Source organism: Lagopus muta, chromosome 25 (genome assembly GCF_023343835.1).
Source record: "Lagopus muta isolate bLagMut1 chromosome 25, bLagMut1 primary, whole genome shotgun sequence".
Classification (NCBI taxonomy): domain Eukaryota; kingdom Metazoa; phylum Chordata; class Aves; order Galliformes; family Phasianidae; genus Lagopus; species Lagopus muta.
The window spans coordinates 2,059,319-2,084,342 of NC_064457.1; the positions used below are offsets into that span (position 1 = coordinate 2,059,319).

The 25,024-nt window shown below is 54.9% G+C and overlaps 1 protein-coding gene across 1 annotated transcript; it reads left to right on the top strand.

The window, feature by feature from the left end:
- Positions 1-9,658: 9,658 nt before the first annotated feature.
- NGFR (nerve growth factor receptor) lies at positions 9,659-23,620 on the top strand. The gene is made up of 6 exons (XM_048927020.1): positions 9,659-9,776; positions 13,128-13,269; positions 17,122-17,481; positions 19,302-19,545; positions 20,479-20,639; positions 20,724-23,620. Exons 1-6 carry the CDS (start codon positions 9,735-9,737, stop codon positions 21,023-21,025), a joined length of 1,251 nt encoding a protein of 416 aa, XP_048782977.1. The 5' UTR covers positions 9,659-9,734; the 3' UTR covers positions 21,026-23,620.
- Positions 23,621-25,024: the final 1,404 nt, after the last annotated feature.

Genomic DNA, 25,024 nt, shown 5'->3' on the forward strand with positions numbered 1-25,024 from the left:
GCAGGTCTTTGGTTTGACTCCTTGCATCCACACAAGGGATGCTCCAGAGAATAGAACGGGTTGGAAGGAACCTTGAACTTCTCCAAACGCCCAACTCCTGCCCTGCACATCCCCCCCACCCACTTCAGCCCATCCCAGCAGAAATTCATCCCTGACCCCCCCATATCCAAGCACAGCCCCCAGCTCCCCCCAGCCGAGCACGATCTGCGGACACGTGCGTGTTTGTTGTGCTGTTTGCGCGCGGCGGAGAGAACACAGGGGAGAGTTTTGGCGACAGCAGCCGCCGTAATGGTTTGTTTGCTCTCAGCCTGTCTCGAGGCTCCCGGGGGAGTCTGCAGCCCAGCATCCTGTGCCTCCCGCCCGGCTCCAATGTGCAGCGAGCGTCGGGCTGCACGGCTCTCGGAGCAAACCGCCCGCGATTTATTAAGATGTTAAAGCATCCTGCAGCAGCGTGGGGCAGAGGGACCTCGCTGAGGCATCCCAGCACCTGCAGCTGGGGAGTTCCCGTGAAGGTTAATCACTAAAACACCGTAAACTGGGCACTGCTCCTCCCTGGTGGCTTTTCTCCTCGCCCGGGTCACCGCTGCAAACATCCAGCCCCTGGCAGCTGTATTTCCATCCCATGTTATGGACCTCATTAAAACCTTTCTAGAAGCCAGGATAAAATTGCATTTACCAATTTCCTCCCTGCCCTCAGCGTTGTTTACTTGGAGAATTCCAGCAGGTCTGAGGAAGAGCTGCATCTCCCGCAGACAGCGCTTCTCATCCCAATCAGATTACTCTGAGCCAATTGATCTTCATTCATCTGACCTTTCTAAAGCTCTCACCTGATTTCCAGAGCACAACGCACTGTTTCCTTCCTTGGCTCCGGTTTGGGCTTGCAGACTGCCCGCCAGACAGCTGCTAAGCCATAACCCACTGCAAAAGAGTTCATTTAACCAAACAAAAAACCCACAATGTGATTGAGACCATAATGCTGAAAGGGCAGAGGCTGACTCTGAGCAGGGTGCTAGAGGGGATGGAGCTGGGATCTGTGTGGATGCCATAAAGGCAGCAGACACAGAGCTGGGTCAGCAGCAATCAGCGCACACAGCCCAGCTCCTTGCAGATGCTGCAGGCTTTGTTAGCACAGGCCAGCGACTGGCTGATTTGCATAGGGAATGAAGGCAGCAATTAGTTTAGCTCATCATCTCAGCACACTGGGAAATTAGCTCCCTTTTGATTCAATCAGAACTGCTGGGAAGATGCTCTGGAGATGCGTGGAAGCTGAGGCCAAGCATCGGCTCAGTGCCAGGCTCAGCACCGTGGGACCAGGAGCTGCTGTCCCACTCCTCCCAGCCCCACATCAGTACCCTGAGCTCCTCTGCTGCAGCTCAGCCCACACCCTCCCTATTTACGGGTTTCATTCTGCCAGATAATATGAGAGGTCTCACTCCAGGGTGACATTTCCCCAAGCACAACCCACAGTAGCCCCAGGGCTTCACCCTCCTGCCTGGGGACACCACCCAGGGGGAGCAGATGCATTCACCCACATCCTTCACCCCCATCCCGCTCCCTCCCTCAGCTCTCAGCAGTAATTCTCAGCGATTTATTCCCTGCAGGAATAGCGATGAGCCTGGAAGGAGCCCCTCTCTCCATTACTCTCCTCACTGTGATGAGCGCTTCGCTGCCAGGCGTTAATCAGAGTCCCTCTCCTGCAGGGAGATGGATGGAAATGCATTTCCCCCAACCACACCACTGCTGGTTAATGCATCCAGCCGAGCCCTGGGAAGGGCCACGATCGCTCTGGGCCTCCAACTTGCAGTGCTTGCAAAAAGATAGAGCCTGTAGGCTTTCTAAGAGGCTCAAGCAGGAGCAACACTCCAATAACACCATGAAAACTCACTCATAAGCAGCACAAGTTCTGCTTTTCTACCAAGAGCAATGCCCTTGCCCTCCCAGCATCGCTTCCTTTCACCCACCCACTGTCAAGCCCTTAACTCAGCCCAGCTAGACTGTGCTGTGGGGATTCCCATCTGGGCCATGCTGAGATCACTGGATGGGGGCTATAACAGCACCCTCCAAATTGGAAGAAAAAGCATAGAAAAGGGTCTCAACCAAGTGACACAAAGACTGAAAGCTCCCCAAGCTGTTCCCTAAACCTGGGGGTGCTGGAGGTGGAAGGAAGCATTTGGGGGTCTGGAATCTGGCCATCTGACACCCCAGTATGTGGGAGAAGGGGTCACAGCTGGGCCCCCACAGCTTTGCAGGCAAATCCCCCCCTTTCCCTCCTCCCCTCAAAGCCCCCTCAGCTCCCATATACCCTTTCTGGGAGGTTCCCTGTCCCTCTTTTGTGCACAGATGCACACAAAAGGAGATGAATGGTGCGGGCGCTGCGGATGGGGCGCTGAAAGCAGTTGCCATAGGGACAGTACCTCCAAGCATCAGCTCGGGGCTTCATTTGCAATCTCTGCTTCCATCCTTTATGGTTTATCCCTTGCACTATCTCTGCTAGGAGTCAAATTGAGGTGTGAACCCCCAGATTACCCAAGGCAGACCCTCAACAGTGAGCTCTGGGGGGCATTGATGTAAAGCAGTTCTGGCGCTGGAGAGACCCTGCAGCCAGAGCTGCCCCCACCTCATAGCCCCCAGCCTGGCTCCAAAAAGCCCCAAAGTCATCCCAAATCTCAAGGGGAGGCACAGGCATCACCTTTTGCCCTTGCTGAAGGCAATGGGAAGGGCTCATCCATCAGCGGGACAGGTCTGGAGGAACCACACAGCAATCAGAGGAACGGGGCCGTCGGGGGTCACTCAAGACCCCCCAGTTTGCTGACATCATCAACAGCATCATTATCCCGGTTAAACAAACCCAGCTCCATGGCTCTCTTTGTTTTCCACTGGCTGTTTTGCATTTTAATCAAAACCACAGGGCACAGGGACTGCCTGATACCAAGGGCACTCTGTGCTCCCCTTCCAGTCCTGTGCACTGTGCAATTTGGGGGCAAAAAGGAAGAAATATAAATCATATGTGTACATATATTCTACTCGAGCTCCTTGTAGGTTAGCCCTGCATCCATGAGACGTTACAACAGGGCAGCATCCATCACATGCAGTGCTTTAGCTGAGTTCATTAGGAATCTGTAATCTGATGGAGTTTATTATCCTAATTAAAGGATTGGAGAAAGCCTGGAGAGGTGAAGGATGATGCAGTGCTCCATTCCAGCGGTACTTGGAGGAGCTGGGATGCTGTGTGAGATGCTCAGGTTGCTCCCAGCTGCTGCATCCCACTGTCCCCTGATTTTGGGGGAAAGGAGTGAGGGAACTCATATCCCAGATTTGAGGAAAGCTCAGAGGAAAATCTGCTTTCATCCCTGGGAGATGGGATTCCTGACGCAGGAGGAGGTGCTGCCCTGCTTTGTGATTTGGGGGGGGCTCCATGGAGTTGGATGGAGGGAGGAGCAGGATGGGAAATTTGTTTTTGGGAATTGCACAGCAGTGACTTCAGCAAAACCTGAGGAGCACCAGCAAGAAGGAAAATAAATGGGATTGGGGCACTGCAGCTGCTCTACTGAACGGGAAAACTCCCCCTGCTCCAACCCCTGCCCCAAACCTACACCCCCTGCTCACTGCAGATGTCACGGGACTGGGCCAGAAATGCACAGAGAGGGGAGAAATGGGAAACAAAGTGAATTTAACGCCCTACAGGGCCAGTGACCGGGATGCAGGATGAGAGATGGGCAGCAGGGCAGGTGTGGTGATGGATCTTACTGTTGGGAGAGAGTTGGGATGGGGGAGTACAGGTGGGCACAGTGGGGTGGGGTCCTGAGTGCGGCAGCAAAGGGAGAAAAATGGGAATAGCAGCCCCAGGTGGATGTCTGGGCTGCTTCCTGACAGCTGCAAGAAGGAAGGAGCAGCAGCACAGCGCTGTCAGTGCTCTCCATGGGTCAGTTTTGCTGCCTGGAGGCTTGCTGGGTTTTTGGTATTTGGATGAAGGAAGGCAAAGTGGGTGAGTTTGAGGTGGGTGGGGGTTGCTGCGTGTCCCTGTCCCCATGGCATTGATATGGAGACAGGCAACAGCCCTGAGACTGGCAGAGCACAAAACACTCTGAGCTGTGGACTGGCAGTTCTAGTTTTACCAAGTAATAAACTCAGTGCCAGCATCCCTGAGCACGTGGCAAGAAAGCAGCTTGGCTTCCCAAATACCTGTGAGAGGCAGGGATCAGCTCCACTGCTTTACACATGGGGAAACTGGGGCACAGCAGAGTTGGCAATGTTGCAATGTTTTGAATTGGGCTCATTGTGATGATAGAAAAGGGGAAGAGGGGGGCAGAACTGCCTCTGGATCCTGTCTGGGCTACGTGCATGCTGCTAAACAGTTTGGAAAGCATTCTATAATGGTCTGAGTACAGAAGGAATTAAAATAAATATCTACTTTGAAATGAAGTAGGGGGATGTGGAAGGGGAAAGGATAGGGGATGGGAGAAGAGAAAGGGAAGGAAGGGGAAGGAATGGAAGAGGGGAAGGAAATGAGAAGGAAAGGAGAGGAGAGGAGCAGAAGAGAAGGAGAAGAGGGAAAGGGAAAGAAGCCCCATCCTGCCTCACTCTGCTCCTCCCGCCTGCCCTGCTCCATCCTCATCGATGCCATGAAGGATTTGACATTCATTTCCTCCTAAGAGCAAAATTCTTGATCCATCAGCAACAAAAGTGAATCAATCAGTTCCCAAAAGCCAGGCTGGTGAGAAGAAAGCCAGCCCTGCCCCTGGCATGTGGAACTAATCCATAACTTAAGCAGAAAAATATTGATAATGTTGCTGCTGCAGACATATTTATGTCCTTTATTATATGCACCACGAGGAGCGATTTTCTCCCCCCCTGCCTGGCTCTGAGTGTTATTGTAAATCGTGCACAACTGCTTTGCTTTCTCAGGGAGGGAAACCACGGCTCTATTTTTACCATCTCACGATTTTGCCATTGCTCCATCCCGAGGAAGGATTGAATTTCCTGGACAGCGTGGGCTCTGCTGATGGGAGATTCCTTTGGGCTGTCCTTATAAGGAACCCGAGGTTCGTCCCCACAGCACTGTGACCCCCCCCTCTGTGCATGGTGATGGATGGCACAAAAAGGATGGGGATAAGGAAGGAAAGGAGAGCTTGGGGCTGGAGATTAACAGCTGAAAAAGAGCGGGGGAACGGTTGGAGAGAGGCATTAGGAGAAATTACAGGCATGGAAATCAAGGAGGGTAATCAAAACCAGGTTGGGACACTTTGACAGTAATGGAAATCAGATCTGTGTGAGTTTGGGGAATGTTGCATCCCTCTGTTGCCTTTCCTTATGGGTGGGATGTGAACCCTCCTGGTTCAGAGCCCTGCATTCAGGGTGCTCAGAGCCTTTGCCCCATGACAGACACCCAAACACAGCCCCATCACTCTGACCCCATGGTTTCATCAAGGACACCCAAGAGCCAAGATCTCCTATCAGGAGCCCAAATCAAAGCACAGCAGCAGGGCAGCCCCATGGCCCCATGCCATGCAGCCCCTTACCATGTACCCCCGTCTCCCCCATGTCCTCCACTCTCCTCACTGCTGTGCATCTCCCCCAGCACTGACCTCTGTGTGATTCCCATCTGTACCCCAACACCAAAGGGTACGGCAGTGCAAAGAGATCACTCTGAGATTGTGGGATCTTCTACCCCCAGCCCAATTGGGAATGGCTGAATAGGTGAAATCAACCCCAAAATCACCATCTGAGTCCCATACCATAGGAATAACTGCCTGCCCAGCACAGGCTCTGGGTTTTACAGCACCCCACACATTCTGCAGCCTGTGTTAACCCCCACATAAGGAAAAAGGGGAAGGTTTTACAGGCAGTCCCTCCCTGGCTTTCTAAATCAAGAGAGCAGTTTTCCCCTGAATGGCAAAATGTTGCTGCCCAAGCCTGCAGCAGCCCAGTGCTCCTGCACCTCACCTGGGGCAATGATCAGCAGTCCCTAAACCACAGCTGGGGATGGATCTGTTCCCCCCATCGCTCCCCACCACCCCCTCAGTGCAGAGCAGATGGGTTTGGGGCTGCAACAGCACCTGGCAAGGGATGGGAGTGAGAACCCTGCTGTGCTCAAAAGCCCTAAAAGCTTCTACATGCCCAAATCCCATTGGCTGCATGGAGAACCAGAGGGAGCCCTCAGCTTCCACTCATCCCTTCTCCCTTCCTGCTCTCCAGAGGTGGCCTTGGCCCTCATCACAGTGCACAGCACAGCCCCCAGCCTTATTCCCAGCCCTGGAAGCCCACCCCATAACACTGCAGCACCACATCCCACCCATGCTTTTCTCTGTAGCCCTCTATTCACTCTCTCAGCCCCGGGGCAGCACGGTGATATTTTCCCAATGTGTATTATCTATTCATCTTTATTTATAATGTGGCATTACTGTGTTGCTGTCTTCGTTGGGAAACTAATTCCCAACGCTTTTTAGCGAAACCGATAAGAAGTTTGAAGGCAGGAATTTGCTCTGAACTTCTGTGTTTGTGCTATTTCCAGGAGTCCTTGTAGGGTGGTGGGAGGGTCGGAAAACATAGCTTGGAGACCTTTGGTCTTTGCAAAGCGCATGGGGGCAGACCTGGATGAGCCTGAAGGAAGATAAGGATAGAGTGAGACGGGCGCTGTGTCCTTGGGAGGGACTGGATGCGGTGTTTTGCTGAGCTGTAATTGGGCTTTTGCTAATTAAACCTCCCTGCTCCAGTGGGGGGAGGCCCATGGGGCACAGCTGTCTCTCCCAGGAATGATGCTTCCCCTCAGGAGCCCTCCCTGCTTGCTCCTCACCTCTGCTCTCAGCCCCATTCCTTGATGCTCACATTCACAAATAAGGATGAGCCCAGCCAACCCAGGGAACCCCACGGTGCTCCCCCAGCAGTGAATCCTCTTTGTGTGACCTCCCAGCCCAAAATGTGGTCAGGAGCCAGCAGCAAATCCAGAAGCCCCCTTTTTCCTTACAGGCAGATGGGCTGCTCTCCGTTCTCCAACCTGCTCTCACCAACCAGCATTGCTGGAGGCAAGCATGGTGTCACTGCAGCGTATCTCACTGTGGCTCAGGAGGATCTGGAGCATCACTGAGCCACAATTTCAGCCCCCCTCAATGGCCAGGAGCTGCCCCAGGACATGGCTGGCTGTGCTGTGGCACAGGGAGCTGGTTGAGGGTGGGCAGACCTCTTGGTTGGGGTTGGGATTTGCAGGGCAGCAGCCAGTGCTAGCTTCAGTGCTAGCAGCCCTGAGGGCCGATCTCTGAGCAAATGCAGAGCCTTTGTTTTAATTCTGAGAGGTGACAGCAGACTTTTAAGAGGCCTTTTGTCATTGCACAGAGCCAGGAAAGGGCCACAACCTTTCTGGGGGAGAAAAAAAAGCGTGAGGTGGGGGGTTAACGTAAAGCTCTAGGAGTGCTTTAACCAAAGGAGCCACAAGGGTTGGGATGGAGCAGCAGTTTCCACTTACTTGTGCTGGCTGCTTGCCCAGCCCCATGCAGATGCAGCCCATCTGAGCGGCCGTCTCTGTCCGTCCGTCTCTGCTTTGCATCACTGCGGTGAGGTTTTTCTTGGGGTGACACTCGTGGTGGTGTCTGAGCATCATAAAACACCCGAGCTCTGCACTGGGACTTGAGAGAGTTCCTCCTGTCGTCCCCCCTCCAGGGGAGTGCTGCAGCACGGCGGTGCATCCCATGGGGAAAGGCCACAAGCCTGGGGTGGAGGAAACTTGCTTTGGCAGGGGGGTTGGACTCAATGATCTCTGGAGGTCCCTTCCAACCCCTACAATTCTGTGATTCTGTGATTCTGTGAACGGATGAAATGGACCCATGGCAGCAGCTCAGCTTCCACTCAACTCACTGCAGCAGAACAGCAAAGGCAATTGGAGTTATAAGACCCAGGCTGCTCCCCCCGCTGTGCCTGGCTCTGCCAGATGTCCACAAGCTTTGCCCCATTTCCAATCATCCAAGCATTGAAAAGGGCAATGCTTGCCTCATGGTGGGTGGCAGCCGTCCCATCCCCGTGTCCCCACCCCCACATCCAGGCTCTGTGCATGCTGCCCTGTCCCCAGCTGGCCCTGAACCCACCACCATGTGGCTCACACGTGTTCCCATGTCGCTGCATCAGAGGACAAACAGCAGCTTTGGCTTCGGGTTAATCTTATTTAAAGAGGGACTTTCCTCAAAGCCCCAGTCCCAGCTTCCCACAGCACGGTGTGAGCGGGTGTATGGGAACTGCTGATCCCAGCCTGAACCTCTGATTGATCACCTTAGGTGAGCAATGAGTCAGCCCTGGGAGCACAAGTGAAAGCAATTCACCTCTGCTGCTGGAAGGGATGGAGCCTGGCTGCACCTCTCCTAGAACCATTTAGGAGTGGGGAAGGATCTCTTTCTGGAGCTATCTCCTTTTGGAGTTTTCCAATGAACCCTGGATAAGGGTATAAGCCCTCTATCTATTCTTTTTTTGGTGTAATAACCTGCTTAGCCAAACTCTTTTGTGTATTTCTTAATTATAACACCTATATATCTATTGGTTATACAGTGGGCCAGGAGCTGCCAACCACGCAAGCATCACAGATTGTAGACTTGTAGAGTCACTAAGGTTAGGAGCTCGCTGCTCGAGAGGGAATCCAGCTTGTGTCTGCCTACAGGATAATGTTGTGATCCCAACACAGTAAAGCTGAGAGATGGGCAGCAGCAGGGTGGCACAGACAGACCCACAGACACCACTGCTCCATCCTATGCTAGGTGAAAGCACTGGGGGCAGAGTGACGTGAGCAGGGGGTGAAGGAATCCTTCATTCCTCCCAACCCCGGCGCCAGCATTTCTGAGCAGCTTCCAGCAAACCTTCTCACCAAAGCCACACAAAACTGGCTGCATTCTTTTTTTCCAGCAAACCTTACAAAGAGAGTTTTTGGTGCTGACACACCAAGGCAGGAGCCAAACCGAGCTGGGGAAAGGCCGTGACATTTCCAGCTCCACTCCCTGACACGCAGCTGAGCTCACAAGCACGGGGCTGGGGCTGGGCAGGATGGGGACAGAGCAGCTCTGTAGTAAAGTGAAATGCAGGGGAGCAGCACATGTTGGGGCTGTAGGAGAGGAAGGATGTCCATGTGTTGTTTTGCACCTGCGGGTGGAACTACAAACACAAGCAGGTGGCTCTGGGCACTGCAGCCTCTCTTGCAGTGACAAAGGGAAATTCTCTCTGTGGCTGGGATTGCTGTGACAGTGCTGAGTTTGGGTGCTGGGGGTGTCACCTGCTGGATATTGTCCCTTGGCCGTGCAGCCAGAGGGGATCTGGTCACCCCATCCCAGCCACAGCCCGGAGCCTCGCTCTGTTCTTCTAATTAACGAACCCATTTGCAAACCCATCGTGAGGTGCTGGTGGAGGGCTGGAGCAAAGTGTGCAGAGATGGATGAACGTGGGTGTGTGAGCGATGGACGGGCAGACAGACAGCAGGGAAGAGTGTGTGGGGAGAGATGGACGCGAATCATTGAAGGGTGGAGGGGACGGCTGGACTGAGACCAAATGCAGCCGAAAGCGTTTCGTGGGGGGGAGGTGGGTGCTGGGGAGGGGTCCGGGCTTTGTGTACCGACAGAGGAGGGTGCTGGCTCGGCTGCTCGCCGTGATGCTCCGGGGGCGGAGAGGAGGAGGAGGAGGGACTTGCAGCCCTTTTCTGGTGCTGCCGAGGCGGCGGGCGGCAGAGGGAGGGCAGCCCGGGGGATGCGAGGCGGCCCCGGCGCACCATGGCCGGGTTCGTACCGCTGCTGCTGCTCCTGCTGCAGGCGGTGAGTGCGGGGCTGCGGGCTGAGCCCAGGGGGGCCGGATCCAGAGGGGAGCGGGCAGGGAGAGCACGGGCTGCCCCGGTCCCGCTGGCACCGGGTGCGGGTGGGACGGAGGGGTGCCACGGGACTGTGGGGTTCTGCTTGCAAGGTCCCGAGGGTATCGGCAAGTGGGAGTGCCAATTGTGTGGGGATGGAGGGTCCCAGAAGGTTTGGGTGCAGAGGGAGAGGAGTGGGGAGGTGGGTGGTGGTGGTGGTGGGGACACCATAGGGATGGACACCATAGGGATTTCTCGTGCAGCCCCTCGCGTCCTGCTGGCACCGAGCTGGGCTCTGCTGCCCCTTTTTTCCCCACAAGAGGTTATGGGAAGAAAGCAGCCCCAGCTCTGTGCCCCCACCTCCCGAACCCCACACCTTCAAAAACTCTCACAGACCTTCCCTTCCTGGCTCCAAACTCACTGCTCAATGTGAAGGGCAAAACCGGGATGGGCACAGCCTCAGCCTGTGCCGGAGATAAAACTTAGGGATAAAGGGGACCAGAGAAGAAGGAGACACACAGAGCAGGGGATGTGGGGATGCACTGAGCCACCCGGGGCAGAAATGGGGCTTTTGCTGCAAGAGGATCTGTGGGGTCCCAGAGGGCTCAGTGGGCAGCAGGAAGCTCTGGGGCAGGGCGTTAAAGCTGCTGCTTCAGCAGGTTCATGTGGAGACTGAGGGGGAGAGCAGTATGGATGGCGCATGGCTCCAAGCTGGGTTTGGTGTCCCCCATATCCTGCAGCCAACCCCTCAGGTCTGAGCTGCCCCTAGGATTGCACCTGCCGAGCCCACCCAGCCCCATAGAGATCTGCTGTAGTTGGAAACCCACTGCTCCTCCGAGCCTTGAGCAGGACAGGTCAAACATGCCTCACAGCTGTGGCTGTACCCCCAGCACCCCATTTCCATGGCACGTTACCTGTCCTGCTCAGACTGAAGCTGAGTTAGGGGGGGAGGCAGAGCTTTGCAGGACCCACACAGCTCAGATGTGGCTTCTCCCACTGCTCAAAGTTTGGGGAGTGTAGGGATCCAGAGCTTTGGCCTTTTCTAGACAGGGTGCCCCGCCAAAATACACAGAACCCGTCTGTCAGCCTCGCGGGCCGTTCGGATCCAGGCTTGCTGCTGGGCCCGTCTCCAGCTGTAGCATTGCTGCCGTTCCCTGTTTCGGAGCAGCACAGATTTCCTTGCCAGGGTTTGGGAGATGCTGCTGCTGCGCTGCGCACATCTTCTTCCAACGCCACCCCCTGTAGGGCAGGGGAACGCCAAAACTACTCCAAAAGCAATTAAAAGCTTTCAAAGGTGTTGCTCGCACCCTCAGCGCGTCCCCCTTCCTTCTCCCCCCCTCAGTCCAGCTGTCAAAATGCTTTATGGTGTTAATACCTGTGGCTTTGTCAACGGGAGTTGTGTTAATAACATGCACATTTCAGCGGGCTAATGCAGACCATGTGCCCCTCTTATAAGCGTGTTAATCTTTATGGATGTTTCGGCGCTCGAGATGCAGAAAGGGAAACGTAGGCGTGGGGAGGGGGGGGGGGGGGGGGGCAGCATCTGGGGCTGGAAGGTGCGTTTTCCACGTCGTTTAGAAACGCGGAGGGTAGAACAGCCCTACGAGGAGGGGACCGTGGAGCGTTGGACAGCTGGGGGGAGGTCGGGGCTGGGGGGGTCCGGTCCGGTTTGGCACAGAGGAAGCAGCGCAGCCGGGTTCTGTCCCTGTGGGGTTGCTTTGCAGCTGCCTCAGGCGCGGGCGGCGTGGGAGAGCTGGCTGCTGCGGCCCCAGCTGCACCGCTGCGGCCTTTCCAACACTATTTATAGCCAAGTTCGGATGCTCCCCGCTTCCCCAAACCTTCCCGAGCAGGGGGACACGCTGCAGGTGCTGGGGAAAAGGAAGCAACGGATTGAGCTCCAGCTTCACTCTCTGCAACGGGCATCGCTGCTGCCTAGAGCTGTCCCTATTGCAGAGCGAGCCCTTTGCTCATCCCCAAGCCCATTTCCCAGCTGTTATTTGAGGGTGCTGGGTGGGTCCCCCAGTGCCAAGCATCCTACCCGTGCAGCTGGGGATCGGTGCCAAGCCGGGCTGGCAAAGCGGCGCTGAAGGAAGGCACACGCTTCCAAGCGAAGGGTAATTGGAGCACTTTGTCATTCAGATGCCTATAATTGGCGCTCCATTGTCTCGGGCCGGGCCGGCTTATGCCGGCTGATGCGTCCATGAGTTCATAACAGCGCATTGTGCAGAGCGGCGGCCAAACGGCTGACGAGGAGTCCAGATGCACAGGGACTGGGAGCTCCTCTGCTGCCGGGAGAATTCTTCCCCCCCCCCCCCCCCCCCCCCAAAATCAGCCTCGTCTTGGTGGCAAAGGGACAGTCCCCCCGAAAGGAGCACATCCCCGACAGCAGCTTCCCCATCGAGCACCATCGCCCCGAGAGCGAGCGCATAGAACCGACCCTGGATGGTCACAGCACTGCCGTTGCTGCTGTCCCTTCGGGTGGCCCCAGCTCTGAGCATTGCCCTGCCTCCTCACTGCCTCATTCTCAGTGTGTCCGACCCGCAGCCCAACAGCACCATCTGCCCTGACACCATCTGCCCCGTCCTCCTTCCGTACAAACTCATCCCAGCTGCCGCACGAGGAAACTCCCGACCCTCCTGACTGTGAGCAGGAGGAGCAAAGCCAGCCCCACACATCACCCCTGGCCAAGGAGTGCTCTGGGGAATGGCCATCTCTGCTCCCCATGTTACAAAGTGGATGTGCAGAGGTTCTAACCGCACTGCTCATGGCACATTTATTGCTTCCATATGTGATGACAGGTTTTATAAGCTAGTACACTTATTCCTGTCAGACAGCTGAAGCTCTCTGCGCTCCTGTCAAAGTCTTCATTTCCACCGAAGGGGCTGATTTCTGATCCCAGTGCAGAAATGGGACCTTAGCCCTCTGAACCCTTCACTTGGGCTGGCAGCTTTTCCCAGGCAGGGGAGGGCTGTGACAGCACAGCATCCATAGAGAAAACGACTTCTGTGATGGGATGTAAGGCTGTAACCCTACAGAAAAGCCAGCATCCCCCTAAGACCCACAAGCCCAGACCAAGGGCTGTCATTGCCTCCTTCAATCAGCACTACTTAGCAGAAGCTTTGCAAACGAGTGAGCTTTGCATAGGAAAGTCATTTACCTCCCCTTTCTCCCAAACCCTATACCTAACACACAGCCTCCCCTTTAGCCCAGACATTGAATTCCACCCCACAGCACAACCCTCCCTGGATGCAACATCTCTCTCTGCCTATTGCTGCAATTCCTGTAACAAGAATCATCTCCATGCTGTTTTTTCTCCCAGGGACCCACCTGGGGCTCCAAGGAAAAGTGTTTGACCGAGATGTACACGACGAGTGGTGAGTGCTGCAAAGCCTGCAACCTGGGCGAGGGCGTTGTGCAGCCCTGTGGGGTCAACCAGACCGTCTGTGAGCCCTGCCTGGACAGTGAGTAGTGATACATGGGGGCTTTTGGGGAACACGAGTGGGCACCTGTGTGTCTGTCCTATGGACATCCATTGTGTGGATGTGCTTTGTGTCACTGGGTTCCATTTTCCCATTGCACAGAGCCCCAAACCTCAGCATTGTTTCCAGTATTTCCCCAGTGCCTGCCCAGCAGCTCTCACTGTTTGGGGACCCATTGGTGCCAGGCATCAGATTCCCTTCCAGTTCCTCCATTGCATGGATGGCTCCTCGCTCGCAATTGCCTCCTGGATTTTCCTCTCCCCACTCTGCTTTCCAACCCAGCCATAGGGATATCTCAGGAGCCACCTGTACTATTGCTACTTTTACCTTGTAAAGGCTGCGAAATAAAAGCAAGTTGGAGGGGAGAGAAGCAAATCATGAGTCCCCAAGAGAGGCGGGGAGCTTTCTGCTGGCTGACTCCAGGCACATTGCCTATGTCAAATGCTTCATAAATGTCGGCCGGAGCTTTGCGCAGGAGAGCTGGTTAAATGCTTGCAGATGAAGTGGTCCAGCTATTACTGCTTAAACAATGCCATGATAGGCAGAAAACGATCTACCCTGCAAATTTACTGCTGCAAGCTCTTTGAAGACCTGGGGACAAATATTTGTAGGGGGATCTGTGCCAGCCAAGCTCTGATTTGAAAGGCAGAATTGGCAGAGCACCATTGTAGGGGAAGTAAAAAGAGTCAGAGAGCAGGGAGGGGGAGAAGCCCTATAACCTGAGCAGCACCAGCACAGAGCAGTGTCAGAGCAGTGCTAAAAATACCTCTGCCTTTCTGCAAAATCAATGAGCAGCGCTTGCCCTCCGAGCTGCATCCCCCTGGTTGCAACCTTGGGGCAGGTTTGCTCGCTGTTCCTGGCCCCAGCCCAGCTCTCAGGATGCAGGGCAGCAAATCCAGAGGGCATGGAAGGGTTGCATTGCACACCAGGGTTACTTAGAGCAGCATTTCCTATAACCCCCTGCAATTCCAGGCTAGGAGATGGATTATTCCCATGTCCTTTCTGGGAAGTGGGAGATGAAGGGGGTTTCTACACTCCCTGGAGGATGCAGAGATTATGGGGGAGAGCAGGACCTGGGTGAATCAGTTAAGTCATGGTTGTTGGTAGCTTTGTGAATGCTGCTATTCTGGTTTGCGTACCAGCTTGCTCCGTCCTGTCCCAACAGTTGCATTCTTGCAGCAGGGTTAACCCCTGGCACCAGATCTGTTGGGTCAGGGAGCTGAGCTGGAAAGCATCGGGCTCCTTTCTCCACCCCTGCAGTGATGACAGCAGCCAGGAGCAAACACTCTCAGCATTGCAGTTTGTGCTTTGCTTGGTTTTGCTGCTCCCTGTACCTTCTGTGCCTCTATTTCCCCTTTGAGCCCTCCAAATGCCTCATAGCCCTTTCATCCTTTACCTGGGGGCCTCCAAAATACAGCACCCCCCCTGCTCACCCCACTGCACAGTGGGGCTGTCCTGACAGCACAGCATAAACCCCAGGACAGGACCAAGCCCCTACCACTCTGATGGGAAGCAGCACCAAGGAGATGACCTGGTTCCCCCATTGCACCAAGAGGGAAAAGCATACATGTTGAAGAGCCACAGATGGTGATAATTCCACTGCAAACTCTCCTGCTTTATACCCTCAGCTCTGACCCAGTCATGGTCATGCATTGTTAATGCCAGCAGGATTATCATCTTATCATCTAGGTGCTATGATGGGGAGATGCTGATGCTTATGCTGGGTGGGCACTGGGGTGCAGGTGATGCAGGAGGGTTCCCAGCTTTCCTCTGAGCTCAGGGCAAGATTTCTAGGAGGAGAGATAGCTTGGAGCATCCCAGCCTCTACTGGGATGGGGACAGGATCTTTTGTGGAGCTGCTCCCATCCTTCTCCATGGGATTCCCTGGGTGCTGTGGGTGCAGCTCCTTCCCACAGAGTGCCCCAGTTACCAAGCAGAGCCAGCAGGGAGGAATTAGGGTGTAGCCCTTGGTCATGACATCCCCACCTCCACCCTGGGCTGCCTCCGAGGCTTTGCCTTGGCCTTCTTCCCGATTCACTGCCTTCTCAACTCACTGCTCAAACTGTTTCACAAGAAATGTCCTACTATCAAAGCACCTCCCCTGCCAAAGCCTGGAGGCGATGTTCCCTCCATCAGACCAAATGGCCACTTGCTTTTTTTATGATTTCCCTTCTTCCTTCCCTCTACCCTTGCCAGCCACCCCCCCCACCCCCCTCCTGATTTCTGCCTCATGATTTATTTATCTCCTTCGCCAGCCTCTGTTGCTGCAGGAGGGAGGGGGCCCTGTTTGAATCTCAGCTGTAATTGCTCAGCTCGGATACCTTGCTGCCACTGCAAATGTGCCCACTCAGCCGTATGCCTTTCCTGGCCACTTCCCTGCTCTAATGGTATCTATCAATAATTCAGAATAATGCAAGCCAAGAGCCCAGGTTAATGGGTGCAGTGCACGCTGACAGTCGACCCGGAGCATCTCTGCCCCTGCACCCTTTGCCGTTGCCTATGTGTGCTGGTTTGGGCACATTTGCACACTTGGGGTGTAGCTGAGGTGTGGGGTGGTTGCTGTAAGAAGATGCTGTCCCCACTGGAGAATGGCTTTGGGAAGCTGTTCTCAGCCCTATGCCATTTCAGTGCTGTTCCCCTGTCTTTTTGGGGTGCATTGCTTTGTCCTTTGGAGCCCTTCACAGGGGTCTCAGGGCTCTCCTTTCCCCTCTGTCCCAAAAGTGAGGCACCTGAGCAGCCCTGTGTGGATCCTCAGTCTCCTGTGGGACACCCAGGGAAGCTGGAGGCCACCAAAGGTGCTGGGAGGCCACAGCAGAAAGTTTTGCAGGCACAGGGTGGGTGCACAGCCCCACTGTCACTTGGAGGAAATTGCCACCTCTAATCTAAAGGCAGATGTGTGAGTAGTTGCCCTTTCCAAGAGCAGGGCTAGCAGACAGGTTGCACTTGATCCCCCAATACCTTCTCCATTGAAGAGGTGGGGATTGGCATGGTGGGCTGTGGGGGAACTGCTGTGAAGCGCACAGTTCAGGGCGACCAGCTGTGCCCTCCAGGACAGGCACTAATCCCAGCTTCCTGTGTTAAAAATAAAACAAAAATAGCCCAAGCACCTTGGGGATCAGGAGGGCAGCAGTGCGGGGGCAGCTTGGAGGGCTTCAGAAGAGGATTGATTTACATGGCCAAGTGAATCCTGCGCAGTGAAACTGGAGAGCCCAGAGCCCCAGGGTCAGAGGAGTCAGCAGTTAGTGTTGTAACCTCCTGTTCTCATCACCTTCTGTGTTCCCTGGCTTCCTGCGAGGCCAAGGAAGGGGCACAGGGCAGTGATACCCCAAGATACCCGACCAGGAAGGATGAAGAGGAGAAAGCTTTTGTGATGCAATGGCTGTAGGGTACCAGCATGGCCATGGGGAGTGTCTACGAATGGGGAATGGGGAGGATGCTATAGGATGAGGCACTGAGTACATGGTCACAGCTGGTTGGGTGTGCTGAAGGCTGCAGGAGTTCAAGGGACCTGAGTCAATGGCTCAGCATGGGGAATTGCTACAAAAAGGAGGATGCTGTTCATGGGAAGGGAAAGGGCAGCAAGAGCCTGCAGAGATGCTTGGGGCTGGAAGGGTCTAGGTGTTTTTTGGGGAGCTAAGCAGGGAAAAACACCCTATATCTCAGAGGAGGAGGGAAATAGTGAAGAGTTGTGGCTCCTGCACAAACCCAGCTCCCCTGGACTGGATGGGATCTGAGGGCAGCACTGAAGCCAGCGCTGGTGTTCAATGTGACCAGCAGGGATGGGGATGTCCCCATGGTCTCTTTCCTCACCCCACCCTCTGTCCCCCCCCCCAGGTGTGACCTACTCGGACACAGTGAGTGCCACAGAACCGTGCAAGCCCTGCACGCAGTGCGTGGGGCTGCACAGCATGTCTGCACCCTGCGTGGAGTCAGACGACGCCGTTTGCCGCTGCGCCTACGGCTACTTCCAGAATGAGCTGAGCGGGAGCTGCAAGGAGTGCAGCATCTGTGAGGTGGGCTTTGGCCTCATGTTCCCCTGCCGGGACACACAGGACACTGTCTGTGAGGAATGCCCTGAGGGCACCTTCTCTGATGAGGCCAATTTCGTGGATCCCTGCCTGCCCTGCACCATCTGCGAGGAGAACGAGGTGATGGTGAAGGAGTGCACGGCCACCTCCGATGCGGAGTGCAGAGGTAATGCTGCCTTTTTCCATCTTGGAGGGGAGAGCAGGGCTCTTTGTGTCTCATGGTGCCAGCACAAGCAGGTGTAGTGCTCTGTGCCACACTTTCTCCTTTGGAATGGGGAGGTGGGTGCAGATCCCCAAGGGATCTGGAGAAGAGAGGACCTCATGTCCAGCTGAGGTCCTCTTGGGCATTTCATTATGCAGCTTCCTAATGAGCTCAGCCAAGAGGTTCAGCAGCTCTGATGCTGCTTTTGCAGCCACCAGAGCCTTCATCAAAAGGGAATTTGACAGCTCGTGGCTTTCTCGTGGGAATTAATTGCTGCTGCCTTCCAAAAGAGCTGGGGAGCAGCAGGAGATTTTGCATCATTCAATACAGCAGCCCCTCTGCTCCACTCTGTGCAGCCCTCAGACTCTGGTGGGGGCTGTTTGAGAGGTTTTCAGGGGGGGCTGGCGCTGGGTTCTTCCTTGGCTGTTCCTTGGCAGCAGCAGTGCAGTTCCCTGCCCTGAGTGCAGTGACAGAGAAAGGGGCTTTGTCCCATCCGCTACTGATTCACAGTGTGAGACGGCGGCCAGCGCAGCTCCCTTTGGCTGATCCCTTGGTGAGGTCGAGTAAATGGAGCCATAAGTCAAGGAGCACAGGGTGAGCTTTGTTAGCTGCCAGTGGGGCCCCGCCGGATGCAGCCATGCCGCCACTGGAGCGATGCTCTGAAAGGGCAGAGGGGTCCAGCTTGGGGGGTGGCACTGGGAGATGCCACGGCTTCCTTCCCACCCTGGGACAGCCAGCAGACAGAGCACAGCGTGATCCATGTGCTGTGGCGGAGCTGGAGGGTCCAGAATGCAAGAGCAGAGGCTGCAAGAGCCAAACTGGGTGTTGCACTGGATTGGGTGTTGCATCAGGGCTGTATATTTGTGCAGGAATAGGCTCTGCTGAGAGCAGGAATTGGGCTGTGCCCAGGAAAGGTGGTTGGGGCACGGTGGGGGCAAGGAAGTGGCACAGCTCTGAGGAGGCAGAGCAGGGACATGGCCCTGCAGCACTCACAGTGGGCACAAGAGAAGTCCCTGGAGGAGGGCATGGGGAGAGCTGAGGGAGGCAGGCATTGAGGGGCTGTTTGGGCAGCCACGGGTGAACACATCGTGGTGCAAGACAAGATACATCTGCTCCATGACACATCTGTGTGCGGGTGTATGAGTGTGAACAGGGTTACTCCCACAATGGAGCTGGGCTGGCAGTGCACACCTAGCAGGCAGGGGACAGGGGAAGGGGATGAGTGAGGTCCCCCCCTCCCAGGGCCTGAATCCCAGCTCTGGTGCTGCTGGCAGCAGACGAATGCAGGCAGACGTGGCTCCTTGTGAGCTGCAGAGGCAGCTGCTCTGCCTGCATGTGGGGTAGATGGGAAGCAGCTGCAGATGCATCTGAGGGACCATGTCCAACATCAGCTCTCTGGGACCAGAGACAGGAGCCCAAGGCTCACCAGCAGGCTTGTGTAGCTGGGAGAAGAGCTGCTTTTCTCTCCTGATACAAAACCTCAGAAAGGATAAATGCTGCTTGTGCTGGGCTTGAATATCCATAAGCAACAGGAGACAATGATTTTCCTCTGCTGGAAGGACTTGAGAAAACCTAGTGGAAAGAAAAGCTTTCAAAGCTATGTCCCAGCACCACAGCCACCATCAGGCACCATTTGGATCTGGGAACAGCTTCAGTTCTTCCTGGAGTCTTGGGGATGAGGTGGTTGCAAGGATAAGCATGAAAATGAGGGGCTGTGACAGAGCTGCTGGAGGACACCACCAGGTACATGGCTGACTCTTGTCATTCCTTTTCCCTCCTGACAGACCTCCACCCGCGCTGGACAACGCACACCCCATCCCTGGCAGGTTCTGACAGCCCCGAGCCAATCACCAGGGACCCCTTCAACACTGAGGGGATGGCCACCACCCTGGCAGACATTGTCACCACCGTCATGGGCAGCTCGCAGCCTGTCGTGAGCCGTGGCACTGCTGATAACCTCATCCCCGTGTACTGCTCCATCTTGGCAGCCGTGGTGGTGGGGCTGGTGGCTTACATTGCCTTCAAAAGGTAAAGGGCTGGGGCAGCGCCGTGGGGATGTGGGTAGTGGAAAGCAGGCTGTGTCCCCTGCTTTGAGGTCCTGAGTTTGGAGCACTCAGCAAGAGTGCTGCAAAATGAGAGAGGGCAGGAGCTGAAATGCCCAAAAATGCAGCTGAGGGGAGGAAAGGGAAGATTGCAGCAGGATAGGGGTGCAAGCTGTGCCCTCCCACACCCTTATCACAAACACCCCCTGCTCAGCCCCCCCTGCTCATGCACATCATATCCGATCATAGTCAGCAGCTCATCCCAGGGTGTGCACCTGGCCCTGCAGGTCAGGACTGGCTTGGCTGCTTTATGTGCATCTCTGGGAGCACCACGAGGGGGGTCAGTGCCCCCTCACATCCGTTCTCAACCAGGACTTCATCCCTGGGCTCATGCATCTGCTGAGCTCCATGTGTGCTGCCCAAACCGATCTCATCCATCCAAATCCCTGTCACTACCCTGGACTCAGTGGTGGCTCCGCTCCAGCCCCAGAGGGCACAAATCATCACGTGCACAGACCACGAGAAGGCAGCAGTATAGGTGTTAAGGCACGGGTGTGACCATAGGAAGGCAGCAGCCACAGCTGTGCCATCATGTGGGTGCAGTGATGCACGTGGGGACCTGCATACAGCCCTATGTGCCCCAGGAGCACAGGCACGTGTGTGGGTCCATGCAGAAGGGGGCTTGGTCCTGGTCCATTGCAAAGTTCAGGAGCTGGGCACCTGCAAAAGCAGAGCTGATTTAAGCTGGTGCATCTGCTGCAGAGGTTGAGCCAAAAGTTGCATGAAAAATGCACATCTCCTTGGGAAAATGCTCTCAAGCAGGGCACAAAGCAACGGACCCACTCCCAAAAGGAAAGGTGCAAGCAAAGGTATGCTGATCAGGGGGACAGTGACAGTGCCACCACCATTCTTTGTGCAGGTGGAACAGCTGCAAGCAGAACAAGCAGGGAGCCAACAACCGCCCTGTGAACCAGACGCCTTCCCCGGAGGGGGAGAAGCTGCACAGCGACAGTGGCATTTCAGTGGACAGCCAGAGCTTGCACGACCAGCAGCCACCCAACCAGAGCACGCAGGGACCAGGTAGGGTGATGAGGGCTGCGGGGTGGAAGGGATGCGCAGCATCACAGCTCCTTAACACGTTCCCCCATTGCTTGCCCTCCCCAGCACCAAAGGGAGACGGGAACCTGTATGTCAGCCTGCCGCCCAGCAAGCAGGAGGAAGTGGAGAAACTGCTGAGCAGCTCGGCGGAGGAGACGTGGCGGCAGCTGGCGGGGGAGCTGGGCTACAAGGAGGACCTCATAGACTGCTTCACGCGGGAGGAATCGCCCGCCCGAGCGCTGCTGGCCGACTGGTCGGCCAAGGAGACGGCCACTCTCGATGCCCTCCTGGTGGCTCTCCGGAAGATCCAACGTGGGGACATCGCTGAGAGCTTGTACAGCGAGTCCACCGCCACCTCACCGGTGTGAAGGGCGGCCTGGGGGGAGGAAGTGCAGCCAGGGGTCCCCTGCCCTGCTGCCTCATTGTCTCCCCCCTCCCTGGCACCGAGAGCCCTGGAGAGGAAGGTGGGGAGGAAGAGGGGGCCCCCCACCCCTCCTCGCTTTATGGCCCTGTATGCACTGAGCTCCTGTTTTCGGTATCGCCCCCTCCCACCTCCGCCTCCCCCTGGCAGCCCATAACCCGGGCTCAGGGTCCTGCTCGGTGCCTGCTCCCGAGGCAGTCATAAGGGCAGGAGCGAGCACCACTCTCAGGTCTCTCCTCTCTCCATTTCTAGCGCCTTCTCCTGGTTCCAGGTCTCCATCCTACCCTTTTTTCCATTGTCTTTCTCACTGTTGTCTTCTGCTCCCATCTGATGCCCCCAAATTCAGCTGCTTTCCCCAAGCTGCAAGCGAAGAGCAGAGCTGAGGTGGGCACGGAGAGCAGCAGAGCAGTTGCAGCAGGATTTGGTGATGGGGCTGTGCCTGAGGGTGGGCTGGGAGAAAGGACTCTGTTTCGAGCAGCCTCACCTACACTGTGTAACTCGGGGTGGGCTGTCCCCATGCTCAGGGCTGGCAGGGTTTGGTCTTGATGCAGAGCAGACACCAAACATTGGGGGCAGCCCTACAGAGAGCTCCAGGAGGGGAACACCAAAGTTCTAAAGGGCTGAAAAAGTGCCTGCAACAGGGATGTGACAAAAGGGCTTTGCTCATCCTTCCTTCACCACAAACCAGGTGTGCCCCTCACTGCACTGGCCTGGGATCAAAGCCACCCAGGTGCTCCATGCCAGCCCTGACCTGACCCCCAGCTCATAGCTTTGGGGTCCCAGCCCCAGCTCCTCTCCCAGCAGTGATGCTGGAGGAGCAGCTGCCAGGTGAACACCCTGAGCCATGGTCCTGGAGGATGTCCCACTCAATGGGGCAGGTTCACCACCTCCCTCTTCTGGAGGCTGTTGGCAGAGCAAGGACTGCAAGGCGAGTTCACGCATGGATCTGCATTCATCCCAGCCTCCCCACTCACCTCGTGCTTCATTCAGAAGCTTTACCAAATGCAGAAGGTGATTTTCTTTCCCTCTTTAAGGAGCTAAGCAAGACTTGTAAATAATTCTGTGTCGTTTTACTAATGCTCAATGTTTCTACGTCTGGTGTGGATGACCTCTGCTGCAGTGCACCACGGGCTGCTCGCTCACAGCATCGTGCCTGCAAGCTGAGCTTTCCCTTTTGCAGCCATGTCCTCGTTCCCACCTTGTCTTAAAGACTGGCCTTAAAGACTCAATGGAGAATGCAGGGAAATGCACACATGCACGCTCCAAAAATGATCGCGAAACTCAAAAGAATTGAAGGATTTGGCCATTCCTGGTTGTTGCAGGGGGAGCTTTGTTCTTTGCAGGCTGTTTCTCTTTGACTATCAGGAAGAACTTCAGGTTGCCCAAATAGGTTGTGGATTCTCCTTGCTGGAGATCTCCAAAGCCTACCTGGATGTGGTTGTGGGCACCACCCCTTGGGGGGCACCGGGTGAACCCAGAGGTGCCTCCAGCCTCAGTCAGGCTGGGATTCTCAAAGCTAATCTCAATGGGAACTGAGCACTTAATTCCTTTAAAAGCCTTTGGAATGTTGCTGCCTGTGTTTCAGAAAATAATAGAGCACAGGCTGCATTTGGATCACATTGGGATGTTCAGCGCCTCATGCAAAGCCTCCATGCAGTAAGAGCAGAGACCCCTTCATGAGAACAATTGTGCCATACCTTGACCACTGGCTCCACACACTGAACTTATTGGATGGGAAGATTCAATCCCAACAGGTCTACGTTTTCCATCTCTGCATCCTGAATCTCTCCCACCACTGAAGTCCAAGGGAACTGCCCCACATGTAAACCCCTGGCTGGGGCGCTGACTCCTCCAGACCAAGCCATTCCCACGGATGCTTTGGGACAAGTGTAAATGCTGGTTGTTGCATTGTTGGTTTCATCAGACCCTTTTTTTTTTTTCTGGAAGAAGTGACTCAAACCAAGCACTGGGTACCGCCAACTTCGGATCCCAAACTGCCTGCTTCAGTCTGGCCAAGCCCACGTTTGCAGTGCCAGACATAAATCGCTTTTCTTCAGGACAATATCGCCACGGTCTCAGGTTTCTATTGCCATAGCAAAGGGTCGTTTCCTCACCCTTTGACCAACCTCACGGCTGAGAAAACAGAGACAAACTCAGCATCCAAAGAGAAGCCACGGGATGCCTCGAATCCCACATTGCAGGAAAAAGAATAATATTAACAATAAAAAATACAAAAAAAAAAAAAAAGAAAAGGGAAAAACAAGCCAAAGTTAGTGCTCGTCGGTACGTTCTGTGTCCTTTTCTAATGTTTTTGTTGTACAAAGAGCGTGAGTTTCTCCACTTGTTCCCCTAATCCCTTCTGTAATACCAATGCCAGTTTATTAGAGAGTCTTACGGTGAAGAAATCACCGTTGTAGAAGGAGTTTGTGGGTGTGCTGGGAGGGCTGAGCAGCATGAGGTGGGAGGGCATCTGCACGGGGGTCGGCTCGGCGGTTCTATCATTGTGTATCAGTTGGGTGCCAATAAAGAGCATCACAACGTTGGCGTGCCTCTTGGTTTTCCCCAAGCAAGAGTCAAAGACTCATTTAGGTTGACTAAGAGCATCCAGTCCAACCATCAGCCCGTTCTGCACCCTGAGCTGTCAGCAGTGCACGCAGGGTCAACCTCAGGTCCTACACAAAACTCCAGATCAAGGCATGTTTGGGATAGGGGCAAATTTTTGCTTTGAGTCCAGGAAGAGGCAAAAAGGCTTCATTCCCAAATAGGGATTTTTGATTCTAAATACACACACTTTGGCTTTGGGCAACCAAATTTAGGGTGAAAACATCCCTGTCTGATGGAGGACCAGGCTTTGGATGAGCTCCAGCATTCTCGGTGACAGGTCAACATCCCCCCCAAAAGAGTCTTAGAGCAAAGAGCTGATGCCATGTCCCCAGTTACGGGCAAGCAGGGAAATAAAAGGGCAGTGGGGACTGCATGGGGCTGCTGCTCCATAACTTTGCATAAGGTTGCGTGTGGGTTTGCACAGAAGTATTTACACATTGCAGTTTATGAGAACTTGAAATAGGATGCTCCAATGTAACTGGTTTTATTTTCAGCTGGCAGGAAATGTAATGAGGACCAGGACTACAGACACATAAAAGATCGTTCCCTTCCCTTTCTTTTTTTTCCAGGCTCCCACATGGTACTGCAAATAAACAAGGGGAAATAATTGCAATCAATCCATTAGGTTTAATCTGCTTCCTCTTAATCTCCATCCTCCCCTGGGAAAAAGGCTGGAGCAGAGAAGAGGAGCAGAGCCAGGCTGAAAGCAGAGCTGGAAGGTGTCTGCCCACAGCACCCAGGAAAAGTTGGACCTATAGACAGAATTGTGTGTGTGTATGGGGGGGGTCCATGTGTACCCTTCACTCCTGCATTGTCCCCATATTCATGGCTGAAGCAGTACTTCAGAGAAGGAGCTTTGCTAGGTGGTCTTCACGTGCAGGGTCAGCTGCAGTAGATGGCCCTTGGGGAGAGCAATCTGATTTATGGTTAGTTCAGGAGGGGGAAAAAGAAAGAAAAAGTAATAATAAGATCTGGAAAGGAATCTGATGTTTGCATGGGCTGCTGAGCAAGGCTTTGGGAAGGGTGCTGGGAAGCTTCCTTCCCCTCACTTATGGGTATCTGGAGAGGGAGAGGTCAACCCCAGGCTTAACCTCACCTCTGCTGCAGTGAGCTCAGTAGGGGACAAAGGAGGGCAGCTGTCAGCACTGGAATATGGGGACAGGACTGGACCCAAACTCCCTCTCCAGTCACTTACTATTGCTTGGCTGAGCCATCTTATCCTTGGCACAGGGTCTGAGATAAGCTCCGAACCCCCACAAGCCATGGCATGGGGCCATCACCCCTTTTAATCCCCATGTCCTAGCAGATGCCTCCATCCCATTCCATCCCTGGGGTGGGGGAA

Bases quoted from the DNA above. Each gene is read 5' to 3' on its own strand.
- NGFR (XM_048927020.1), top strand. From the start codon at position 9,735: ATGGCCGGGTTCGTACCGCTGCTGCTGCTCCTGCTGCAGGCG. The intron at 13,270-17,121 runs GTGAGTAGTGAT...CCCCCCCCCCAG, and splicing joins CTGTGAGCCCTGCCTGGACA to GTGTGACCTACTCGGACACA. The intron at 19,546-20,478 runs GTAAAGGGCTGG...TTCTTTGTGCAG, and splicing joins GCTTACATTGCCTTCAAAAG to GTGGAACAGCTGCAAGCAGA.